The 12,646-nt window shown below is 35.9% G+C and overlaps 1 protein-coding gene across 2 annotated transcripts in view; it reads left to right on the top strand.

Annotated features, from left to right (window-relative positions):
* svep1 (sushi, von Willebrand factor type A, EGF and pentraxin domain containing 1) overlaps window positions 1-12,646 on the top strand; it is a 171,849-nt gene that overhangs the window by 45,304 nt on the left and 113,899 nt on the right. For both annotated transcript variants that reach the window (XM_030162208.1, XM_030162206.1), the window contains exons 2-3: window positions 1,689-1,944; window positions 6,840-7,016. In XM_030162208.1, coding sequence (XP_030018068.1) covers window positions 1,689-1,944; window positions 6,840-7,016 — 433 coding nt within the window. The remainder of the gene's footprint in view (window positions 1-1,688; window positions 1,945-6,839; window positions 7,017-12,646) is intronic.

The following is a 12,646-nucleotide window of genomic DNA, read 5'->3' as shown; positions in this document are numbered from 1 at the left end:
CGTAACTAGTTATAAAACATAACAAATTAAGCAGGAATTGAAATGGGCTGTAGAAATCCACTCGATTTTTGCCAGTATGAATATAAAGATAGCTTTGCAGCACCCGGAGGGTTCAAATCCAAACTTTATGAACTATTAGGGTCCAAATACACAAATAAATGTACCAAAGACTAATAAAAGTGGGTTTAGCAAAATATGACAACTTTAAGACAGAAAAAAATGCTAAAAAGAGTGTTGAAAGTTTGGCTGAAATTCCTTAAATGGCAATAGACTAGTTAAGCACACAACTTTGGGTGGAATAACATTAATAATAGTGCTCCAAGCAGCTACAATTGGACCCCCACACCTTGAAGAGCATGAGGGTGGGCTGAAGTTGAGAGGTTTTATGACAGCCTGTAAAGATCTGTAGTCCTGGCCTCATGTTGGATGTTACGCAAAGAAGTTAAATATCACTTCCCATTTCCAAACAGCAGGAGTTTGAGGATCATTGGACCCCGTACATCTGAGTCAAAGCAACTTACTGTATGATGGAAAACCAATATCAAAACATTTTTAGGTCCAAACTGTACATTGCAGAGGTCTTAAAAAGTCTGAAATGGAAGTTGCTCTGGTCAATTCATGAGGAAGAGCTTAATGTGCAAAGACTATAAATGACTTTTAACAACAGTAGAAAACACTTTGTAATTTATTTGAAGTTACAACCATTTTAGTTCCACTATGAGATAACTATGTGAACATGTTATCGTGAAGAAACATGAAGATTTGAAGAATCTGAAGCATTTCTCTTGGGTAATGAAGAGAATTTTATTATAATTTTCTTATCTTATAAAAAATAAAACCTACAAAAGTAAGATTGGCTGTGTCTTCAATGAGCTGAACATAGTATATTAATAGATGGATGATAAATAATGTTGACTTAAAACAATGAAGCAGAATAATAAGCTGAAAGGACTATGAGACAGAAAACATTGCAAACAAGTATTTTAAGTTTTAACAGCTGAAGCCATGGAAATCCCCTAAGTGGATGAAGACTAGTTAAAGTTAAATTTGGGGCCTGAAACATAACTAGAAAACAACTGTGTGATTGCTGAGAGCTGAAAGCTCTGCTTGAAAGCTGCTGAAAGTGCATCTGAGTTGCTGTAATAAAAGTTAAATGTTGTCTTTAAGGCTAAATTGGTTAAACATATGAATTAAGTAAAAATATCATGGCTTAAATAACTTGGCATGTTGAAAACTGCAGCCCTTTAGAGACTGATGATCTACAAACGTGTCTGACACAAAGAATCTACACAAGAAGCATGAGTATTAAAAGGATTTATGGCATCTCTAAGTGGAAATGAACAGATCGAAGATATAAAGAATATATATTTACCAAGATGCCAAGATGAAGATAAAGTACTTCATATCTTCAGAACTATCAAAGATACTATCTTGCAAAGTGAATTGCAGCAGTTTCCTACTTAAACAGACTATTTTACACTTCAGCTCAAATGACTGAAAATTATTTTGGGTGTCATAATAATAATAATAATAATAATAATAATAATTGAACATTGAACAAGGTAGTTAACTAAGTAACTGACTGACTGACTAACTATCCGTTAAGCCTTTCAAATGAGCATGAAGTGTTAGTTGCATAATTCAATATTACTTCCTAGATTATTAAATAATTTTTTTTCTCCTCACAGCAAATCCTGCGTCACTCTCGTTCTAACGCCAGCAAGGTCATTTTCCTCATCACCGATGGATACTCCAATGGCGGGGACCCTCGGCCGGTCGCTGCAGCTCTGAGGGAGCGTGGTGTTGAGATCTTCACGTTGGGAATCTGGCAGGGTAACATCAGAGAGCTGCACGATATGGCCTCGCAACCCAAGGAGCAGCACTGCTACCTGGTCCACAACTTTGCAGAATTTGAGGCCTTGGCGCGTCGGGCACTGCATGAAGGTAAGATAAGACGGTGATGGATGACTGGGAACAGCTGTAGAGATAAGAGAAACAAAAGCTGTGTTTTTATGATAGGATTCATAGGATTTTACTCATTTCTACAAGTATCACAAAAAGACATCGTCAGTTTCACCAAGGAACTTTCTGATGTTTTTTCCCTCTTAAAAATAATTGAGACACTCAATCAAAAATGGAGACACCAAATGTTTTTCACTTTCACTTTTTTGAAAACCTCATCTTTTATTTGATGAATACAAGTTTTTCTTTCATAATATTTTTTAAATAATTAAAAATAGAAACAAGAGAATTTCAAAAACTGTCCAAAATTAAAAAAACAAAAACAAAAACTTGTCTGTTACGAAAAAGAGCCATGGTTTTAGCACTTTACTTTTATTTCAGTTAATGGTGTATTTTCACTCCTACTTTCATAGTTTTTACTTTTTTGGAAAAAAAAAAAAAAGAGTTAAAGTCAGAAAATCAGAGATTGAACAAAACTTTTTAGACATATCCATTGTGCATCTGTATAAGACGTGTGTTAAAATGTAATATCTCAGAAATGGTTTGACATAATGTCTTTAGATTTAGCACCAACATTCACATGGACACAAAATGAAATTAAACGATTTTGTGGGTCAAAGGTCAAGGTCATTGTGGCTTCAACAAAACCCATTTTTGGCCATGGTAAACAAGAGAACTGCATAAACAGATTGATATGCAAGGATATTGGAGGCATATAACTGAACTGCCGATTCTTGGTTAATAAATTCTAATATAGAAAACATTTAACTCACAAGACTGATCAGCTGTTTGTTATAAATGGTGAAAACGTATCTGCCACTACAACAATGTATTGTAAACTCATCCATGGAAAAAAAAACATCACAGTGATGTACAGTTACAGAAAAAAATATTAGACCACCCTTGTTTTCTTCAGTTTCTTGTTCATTTTAATGCCTGGTACAACTAAAGGTACATTTATTTGGACAAACATAATGATAACAACAAAAATATCTCATAAGAGTTTAATTTCAGAGCTGATATCTATCCATTTTCCATGTTTTCTTGATAATAACCAAAGTCACTTCAGTTCTTACATCAATAATTATGGCATTGTACTGACAAAAACAGTGCTTTCAGACATTCCATATTTTCTTTTCTGTCTGTTTTAGTCACATGATAAGCACAGGAGTTAGTACTTGATTGCATAATCATTGTTTTTGATGACTTTTGATGGTCTAATAATTTTTTCCACGACTGTAGATGAAAACCAGCAACTGAATGCTCCATTTCTACTGTTTGTTAATGTAGCCTGTAGCAAACCACACTACACAGTTTATCCACTCCATACCAGTTATAGGAAACACATATAATTCACATCTTTTTTAACATAATTCGGAAGTTGCGTTTAATTTTTCCCTTTATTTTTTGAGATTTCAAATTATTGCTTCCAATTCACAACTCTATGGAAACACAGCAATACATGTACTTGTTATCAATGGGACTCAGTTTTCAGCCACAAAGATATGTGATATTATAATTCATTGTCTGCCCCTAGAGAGTTCCAAGTTCCATCGAACCTCTGTGTTGTGGGAAATTAAAGTTGGGAGTGCCACAACTTCACCTCTGTGTCTTTGAAGCCTCAGTTCTCCCATCATCACTGGTTGCCCTGCAGTAATATTTCTTCAGTGAAGGTTTTGACCTCGTTCAAAGTTCAGTGTTTCTTAAAGGGAAAGGGATAATATTTTAAATTCATTTTGACAATGTGCATTTCACATGCTCTCTTCTGTTATGTCGTGCCAACTGCCATTACAACTGCCTCACTTCCATACAGGAGGCCTTTTTTTTAACACACTGTAAGGGGACTTTCCACATATTGCCTCAGTCATGGCTTTAAAAGTTAACATATCACCATAAAACGTCACGGGCAAGTGCAGTGTTTAGTGTAAAGAAGTTGTAAATCACCCACATTGACTTCCACACAGAGGAGGGTAGGTGTATTAGTGGGGAGAATGAAAACCATGGCATATCATATCAGCACCTCAGCCTCCTGTATGTGTCACGCTCTGTCTTTTAAACCTGAGTTCTAGCTCCACAAACAAACACACATTCAGCTCTTCAACCCTTATGCCTCCCTCAGGCATTTTTGTCCATTTTTGTCCTTTTTTTTTTTTTCATTTGTTGGTCATTTTGGCTGTGTTGCAGCTATTTGCATGAAATTTGGCAGACATGTTTCTTTTTAGTTATATTTTTATATTTTTGGAAATCCATCGTCTTTTACTCTTCGATGTGTTTTATTTTCCCATGATGCATTTTGCACCCTCTGGTCACCCTCATTGACAAAAACGTCCATGCATAAAAAACTACTATAAAATCATCATACATCAGAATTTTTTCTTGCAACTTCCCCCCTGCTCAAAACTACCAAACATTCAACAGTTTTCAGGATTTTATCCCTGTAAGTGCCAGTTTAATAATTTGTATTCTGAGTGATTTATTACAAAAATTCAAGTTTTGATCTTGAATTTCTGAAAAATACAACAATGTATTCAAATTAAAAATAACTCTACGTAAAGTTTTTTCAGGTGAAATATAATTTTGATTCACTTCAGTAATTATTTTGAATAAATTATTTATTTTCGTTTTTCACTTTCATATATATTTTAATATTTGACTTTTTTTTCAGTTGCATGTTATATCTTTTAAGATTCAGATCTTATTTTTACAGTTTCAAATCAAATTTTTTCGCTGAGATCTTTTTTTCGCTTTCAAATCTTTTTTTCAATTTCAGATCTCTTTTTTTCTCTTGTAAAACTTTTGGCCTTGATGTAGCATGGGGGGCATGGCCTCAACTGAGAGGGACGTGGAATCATGAGTGACAGCATAACAAAAGGCTTAGGGACCTTCCCCACTCATGTGGTCTTCAGGGAACGTAGGAACTAAAACAATTCAGACTCAACACTTTACATACACCATATTCACATCACTGGTAGTGAAAAAACTGATGCCAGTGAAAAAATTACATTTAAAAAGCTGTTTTAGACAGTACTGAGCGCTATTTGTGGTATAAGAGTGATAAATTATCTCAGCTTATTATTAACACAACTTATAGATCACAGTAGATCTACAATTGCACAAAATATTTCGTGACTGGCAGAATATTGTTAAAATTGCACTGACTTCTCCCAAGACATTTCAGGTTGTTCATATTTGTTCAGGTTATTTATTGTGAAAGGATAGTTTATATTTGGAGTTGCCATTATTTATAGGCCATTATGCTATTATACTCTCCCATTGGTCCTGACCTTAAATGAGTTGGACACCCTTGACTGTTAATATCTTCAGTGTAATTTTTGCCATTCCCAAATTCATCCCACTGTCTGACAACCCTGCTATAAACCATGTCTCACCTCTGATTTACAGCATTCCTTAGCGACTACTGTGTTCTGGAAAAAGATGACATTGCCTCAAAAACGTTCCTTGCATCTGTAGAGCTTATGCACCCTGGCACTGACTCACACCAACTTTTTAACAACCCATGATGTTGTAGCTATGTTGTCTCAGTAGCTGTTTCTGTCCATGTATTTTTATGCACAATTTGAGGACGTGGTTGAAAAAAGATCCTAGACTTGGCAAACGTTTCTTATTGCTCACTTGTTTTTGCTTTTTTGTATTTCATGTGCTCAATGGGAGATTCAGAGACTTTTTCTGAATATGTTTTAATGTAGCAAACATTTAAGTCAGATTAGTAGTTTTTAATGCACATTTTTATCAGGAAATCTGAAAAAATGCCAAAAGTATCAAAATAGTTTTTGACATTTTTATGGGAGAGGAGGAAAGTTCTTCTTTTTCTTCTTCTTCTTCTTCTTCTACAAACAAACTATAAATCCTATATTGCAAATGTTAGATACAGGCTTTGACAAACTGGAAGGGTTTGAAACAGTAATATAAGAGTAAGAAGTATTCAATGTCTACTAGCAGTTCAGAGGGCAAAGCTAAAGCTAGCTTCTGGGTCAGAGAGATCTAGTAACATACTGTATATCCTCAACAGCTCAGCTAACACATTATTCTACACTTTTGACTGGCAACCTAAAACTGACTATGCTGTAGCTTCAATCCAATCCAACTTTATTTGTAAAGCACTTTAAAACAACCACCATGGACCAAAGTGCTGTACAGAAGAATAAATAAAACCTACATAATAAAATACAGGAATAGATTAAAGACATAAAAAGCTATACAGTTTAAAAACAACAAATAATAAAAAACAGTAAACCAATACCAAGTAAAATAATTGAATAAAAATAATAAATGTAGTTTACAGATACATACAGATAGTTTATTTTCTACCCTATTAAGGTAATGAATCAAACATGGAAGCGCACCACTGCCTATCTCTTAATAATTCCATAACAATGGATCAAAATACATATCAACATGCATTTTCTTACGCATATTATCTGAAAATGTAGTTAAAATTCATGATACATTTGCATGGAAACCTGTCTTATGTTTCACAGTTGGTTCCCTGACGCCTTCCCACATATTCCCATAAAAAGTGAAAACAGGGTTTGTAGTCGCAACAGTTATATTAGATGGAAAATGGCTACTTTATTACTATCAACATAATAACATAGTCTGTGGTGCCACCCTCTGACAATACCGTCTAGTTTATGCACACTGTTTTTTCTGATTTGCAGCATTTCACATCCAAGTTTCAAGTTCACTTCATGATTATATGGCAACACATTTATTGCTGCTCTGCTCAGAAGTCACCTCTATGTTGTAATAATACTCAAGATGCACACAGACGAACACAGTTAAGATGCATAAGGTGTGTTGGGTTCAACTAGATGATAAAGTGAATGTGCCTCTTGGTGTTTGTTTCTTCTTTTCAGACCTCCCCACAGGCAGCTACATACAGGAGGATTTGTCGCAGTGCTCGTCTCTGTGTGAAGCAGGCAGGGACTGCTGCGACGTCATGGCCAGCTGTAAGTGTGGCACGCACACTGGACAATACGACTGCATCTGTGAGAAGGGATACTACGGCAAAGGGCTGCAGCATGAGTGCACAGGTACAACACATGGGCTTAGAGCTACTTGGTACACACATTTCACAGCCTTTTCACTCCAGTAATATTCACTTTTATAACTCTCCTGTCCTTGTCTATTTGTTACTCATTGGTAGTCCCCATCATGTCGTGTTACCCCCAGGTTTGAAATATACAAGGTCCTGTGATTGTCTGCGTGGACATACTTTTTCATCACTTAATGAATGACAAGTTTGTTTCTTCATGTTCTCATTCTCTAAGCTATTCGAAGTACTGTTTATAATGACCATTTCATTGAGATGCATGAATATTCGATAGATTTAGAAGATGACTATTAGCTTTTTGTATATATACAGCAGAGCTATTTATATATCTGAGAAAATATTTGATTTGAGCTTGATTCAGTCATGGTGTGTTACTCAAAAAAAAAAGAGGTAAAAGGTGCTGAACTGGTTGAAAAGCTCATTAGGAGACAGGCATCATTTTGTAAAGATACATGGTCAATACAAATCACAGTATATGGATATGTTGTGGAGTACCACAGAGGTCAATCTTGGATCCCTTTTTTCTTTTTTTGTTAATGATGTGGGTATCAAAGATAGGGAAACTTGTTCCATTGTGAATGACTCTAATATGTTTTGCTGTAGAGAGAGCAGCTCTTGGAGGTGGTTACAAATGAAATTATTGAATTAAGATAGATTGGCCTAAACAACTCACTAATTTGAAGAAAACCAAACTAATTATATTTGTCAGGCAAGGATAAGCAATATTAACATAATGTGAAAATAAATAGGCCTATCTAGGTGTGGTAGTAGACAATAAATTCTGCTGCAAACCTCACAAGCTACAGTACATACAAGAAAATTTTGTTCAGGATAGTTCATGGAAAATATTAGATATTTGATCATAAAATGTCATGCATTAGGTATTGTTCACTTCTTTCAATACTGTGTAGAGGTGTGATATAACACAAACAAACCCTAACCATTTATTTGGTATCCATGTAAACATTTAAGTAACTAAGTGCTTGTAACTGCAGGTTTTGTCTCAAAATTGATATTTTGCCAGTTATAGCCAAGAGTTAATCCCATGCCCTCTTCCTAAAATGAAATGCTTTTCTTTATATCTAGCCCTTATTGCTTGGCTCTAGTACTTTATTTTATGGCTGAACACCTACGTCATTTTAGATAAGGGCCTCAGTGAAAGTTGTACTGTGTCTGAGAGGGAGACCATATAGGGAAGAACTAACTGACAAGTCTGGACCTGTAAATGTATATGTTAATGTGTATTCACATATGGAACTGGATATAGTCGGACTGTAACGGTGTGAGCTCAAACTTGAAAATACATTTCTGAAGTTATAGAGTCTATGAACACAGGATTGGAAATTAAAAAATTGAAACTGACTGAAAAAAGTTGACACTGATAAGTCTTTGAAATGTCTATTCTTTACTTTGTTAATGTTGCAGTAGTAGCGCAGGAGGTCTGTGACTTACATGTAAGGTCAGGGGTTTATATATTATTTTTATTGCATATATAATCACCAGACTCACAGAGGAACATTACTGTCTGTGTGATTTCTGGTGAGCACAATGTCAACAGATGCACTTGGCACTGTTTGTTTGAGTAACCGCTGTATTAAACCTCAGTCACTTTACACAATTCACTCTCAAAGTGAAGATAAATAGCACCGCTGTTGAAACTGAAAGAGCCATAGTAAAATCCTGGATAATAATCTAATAATGGTGAACAATGGGCCATAATGCTGGTTGTATTTTCCTTCCAGGTCTTCCTCTTTGTGCCCACATGTTTTTAATGCAACCCTAGATAACAAGCAGAGAAGGAGACAAGACAGATGAACCACAGATAAGATTACATAATTCATATCAACTTCTAAAAGTCAGAGACAGAAAGAAAACAGACAGAATGGACGAGTATTTGCTAAATGAGAGCCACAAGACAGGGCATCAGGGACATGGTGCCAAAAGCCTTCTTAATTCTGTTCAGGTGTTTCTGAGACTGGAGCCCCACTCTGCTTATTAATCTGTTGTAATGGTTTAATTAATAGCAGAACGCAGACTGTGGAGCTGGCTCAGTCAGCTCGAGGAAGGAAGGACACAGCGAGGCGCTGCAACCACAACCCAGGACTGCTTCCTCTGTCTGTCTCTTTTTCTCCCATATAACAAAGACTCATGGGAGGGGAAATGGCTGGTTGTGAACACTTGATTTTCTGTGAGTTGTCAATTTCATGTTATAGAGGAGGAATGGCGATACAGACTTAGATAAAGTACACAGAGTGGACACACACTGAACAGCTGAATAGAAACATGAAACACAGAAGTAAATGATGTTAAAGTAAACGAATGTGTTTGACAGGACAGATGACCACAGACTGTTGGCCAGTGCAGAAGGCCTAGGACCTGTCTTCAAAAACCAGAACTTTCTGTTACAGCTCTATTTGTCAGTCTGGGCTGCACTCGGGTTAGTTATATAAAGCATGGTTTTCAGAGGTTTCAGGTGCCATCTGGGTTCTGGGGGGTGGGGGGGGAGTGCATAAATAACACATTTAACCCTGCACTTAGAATCTAAGGTCTTTTCATTTTATCAAGACATGTTTGAGATGTAAATAAATAAATAAATATATAAACAAAAAACTATATGGACAACATACATATTTACAGCAGAGTGGATTTCATGAAATTACTTAATGTTATTTAACATAGGTGTTAGTTGTGTGTTGGTGTTTTCAGTGTGTTAGTGGTAAATTTAGCCCTGTGAGTCTCAACATTGTCACCGTATAAAGTAGAAAAAAACTCAAGACGGTGATGGTCAAAATACCAGACTCCCAAATGGCATTCCACAAACTAATATGTGACCTCATATTAGTATAGTATAGTATAGTATAGTATATTAGCTTCATATTTAAATACCACTCTTTGAAAATGCAATACAAGTAAACAAATAAACTTTGTCCTGTTTTGTCTTAGGTAGTCAAACTATCACAAGGCAAACCACTTGAGTCCACGTCTAATTGAGACAGCGCCGTCTGTTGGAGTAGAGGCCTATAACAGTACAGACTCATAGTCATTCATATAGGCTGCGTTTTACCCATGCGCCCACAGTGAACATACTCGGGCAGGTATAAGTGTCTGTGGTTCACGGTGTGGATTTGTTGGCAGGCTCCACTATCAACCCTGTTCATCTCAGGTTGGTTTTGTTAAGTGGTGTGAAATTCCAGTATATAGGTTGTTGAATTCTACATTTATTGACGGTTTTATCCTCTAATAACTGTTGGGGCCCTTTTGAAGTACCGCTGGCTCCAAAACCAATTAGATTTTTAGCGGCGAGAGCAGTACGTAACCGAGGAAGGTAGACGTAAACTGGTGTCTGCAGAAAAAACCCAGAGCCTCTCTTTAATATTCTGTTGCTTTAACCTCAACGGGCTTGGCTGAACTGGAGGTGTTGTGTGAATTATGGGTACACTGTGTGCTCTGCCAATGCCAGGGCTGTTGAGTGGCAGACAGATGAAGCTACGGACTGAAACATTTCTGTCAGAGCAGTTCTGGTTGGTCTCGGTGGCATGTGGCTTCAGGTAGTAGTCTAGACTTGAAATATGAAGAGGTTTTATGGCCTTTGTTTTCTCACATTTAACAGTCTTTGACACATCTGCATATATTATGAGCAAACCTCCTGTCCTGTCAGTGGGTTATTATTATCATTGGCTAAAGGGCTCTGTTAGAAACACTATCCAAATCCCTAAAGCGTACTGCGTTGTTGGTTATGAATCTGTCGACAGCCAAGTGAAACAGCCTCTTCCACCAAAACATGTCTGGAATTCCAGCAGATAGAGATGAGCTGTGTTCCTGCCGAGCTGGGTTTACTCTCACAGGCCAAACAGGACGCCGTTGTCTCCTCTTCAAATACCGATCCCAATATCGACATCACAAGGGATCGCCAGAGGAATTGGACAAATGGGGTGAGAGGCTCAGGAGAAGTGGTTTTTTGGGGGGGAGGGATGTGTTTTTCTCCTGTCACACATTCTGGCTTATCAGGCTCTTCTGCAGCCCGTAAGAATGACAGGAGATCTGGACTGTGTTAATGTGGTGTCAGCTCTGGCTTTGTTCTTCTCAGGACGCTTCGGCTTAAGCTGAGTAGTGCAGAGACAGGGCAGACGATAGTGCTGAAGCACTGGGGAAAGAAATCTAGGCAAAAAAAATTGATAATGAAAAAACAAGGCGAGGACAGATTTAAGGAAATGAGTTTGGGCTGCGTGTGAGCACACCATAATTTTTGTTATATAATCCTGATTTTCCTTGGAGATCAGCTGGTTTAATTTTATATCATAGTATGTCTTTGTTGTATTCAGAGTTTTTTTTTTTCCACATTGTCAAGATTTAATGATTTTTGTTATTGTTGTCAGTTTATTAGAATTTAGTAGGACATACAGAGAACTGAGATATCGTTTCTCTCTCACCTTGCAATAATTTTGAAAAGCCATGCAATAAAAAGAGGTAAAAATAGAATAAGAATGAATAAGTGGTGTAAAGAATAAACTATGATAGAATATAAAGCATCTTTCAATGTTTACTGTCCATTATGTTGGGATGAATAAATAAATGCACTTGTATAAGATCAATATAGAAACTTTTTGTAATGTACTTCAAAGATAAAGTATGCCAAATCTGTCAGACATTGATTAGATGAATTAGAAAACAAATGACAAAAGTGCTGCTTGGCTGAGGTCGGCTGATTTTCAACATATGATACATTGTTATTACATATATACATAGGTTAATGTACATTTAAATGTATAAATGTTACACAAGACGGTGTGTGAAAAGTGTGTTTTGAAAACTATAGCCTTGCATTTTTAACCACATTTTTCTTCATTAGTGACCCACATTTAAATACATTTGCAGAGCAAATCAGTTATGTTGATACACTGTATGAACCAAAGTATTGAGATATGTTGAATTCAGGTGTTTCTTTTCTAACAGGGGTCTGGGACACAAAACAATAATTACAAATGTCATAATGTAGTTTTATATTGTGATGAATATCATTTCATTGGTTAATTTTGTTTAAATTGTTATCCTTAAGGAAATATTGATGTTTGTATCTCAAATCTGCATGAACAGGACATCTTATAAGCTGTAGACATGTGTCAGGTTTTTTATTGAATTCTTATATTGTAATAATCATAACTGTACAATTGAATGTACATAATATATAACAACATAGTTATGCAACCCCACTCTAACAGAGTTCCAACCCTGATGTACCTCAAACTCCAACCAAAATATATAAACTCACACATCCAAAATGAATACATAAAATAAAATTAATTAATTAATTAATTAATTAATTAATTAAGTTAAAAAAAAAAAAATCTTAGTTACAATGAGAAGTTGTTTGTGTCCATTTATTTAATATATGATAAAACAGGCTGCCACATTGCATAGAATTTGGCTGCATTGCCTCTTGTGGTATATCATATTTTCTCATTTTCACAAATGCCATAAGGTGTGTCCCAATATTTTTGTCCATATAGTGTATAAACATCAATGTTTCCTTGAATTTTAAAGCAAGATTTTTCTTCCAAAGTGAGATGTAAAGAAAGTAGATGGTTAATTGTGGTAGAAAACTATTATTTA

The sequence above is a fragment of the Sphaeramia orbicularis genome, chromosome 18, assembly GCF_902148855.1.
Source record: "Sphaeramia orbicularis chromosome 18, fSphaOr1.1, whole genome shotgun sequence".
In the NCBI taxonomy this organism is placed as follows: Eukaryota; Metazoa; Chordata; class Actinopteri; order Kurtiformes; family Apogonidae; genus Sphaeramia; species Sphaeramia orbicularis.
The sequence above is the reverse complement of the archived record's forward strand: the minus strand, read 5'-3'. Positions and strand labels throughout refer to the sequence as shown.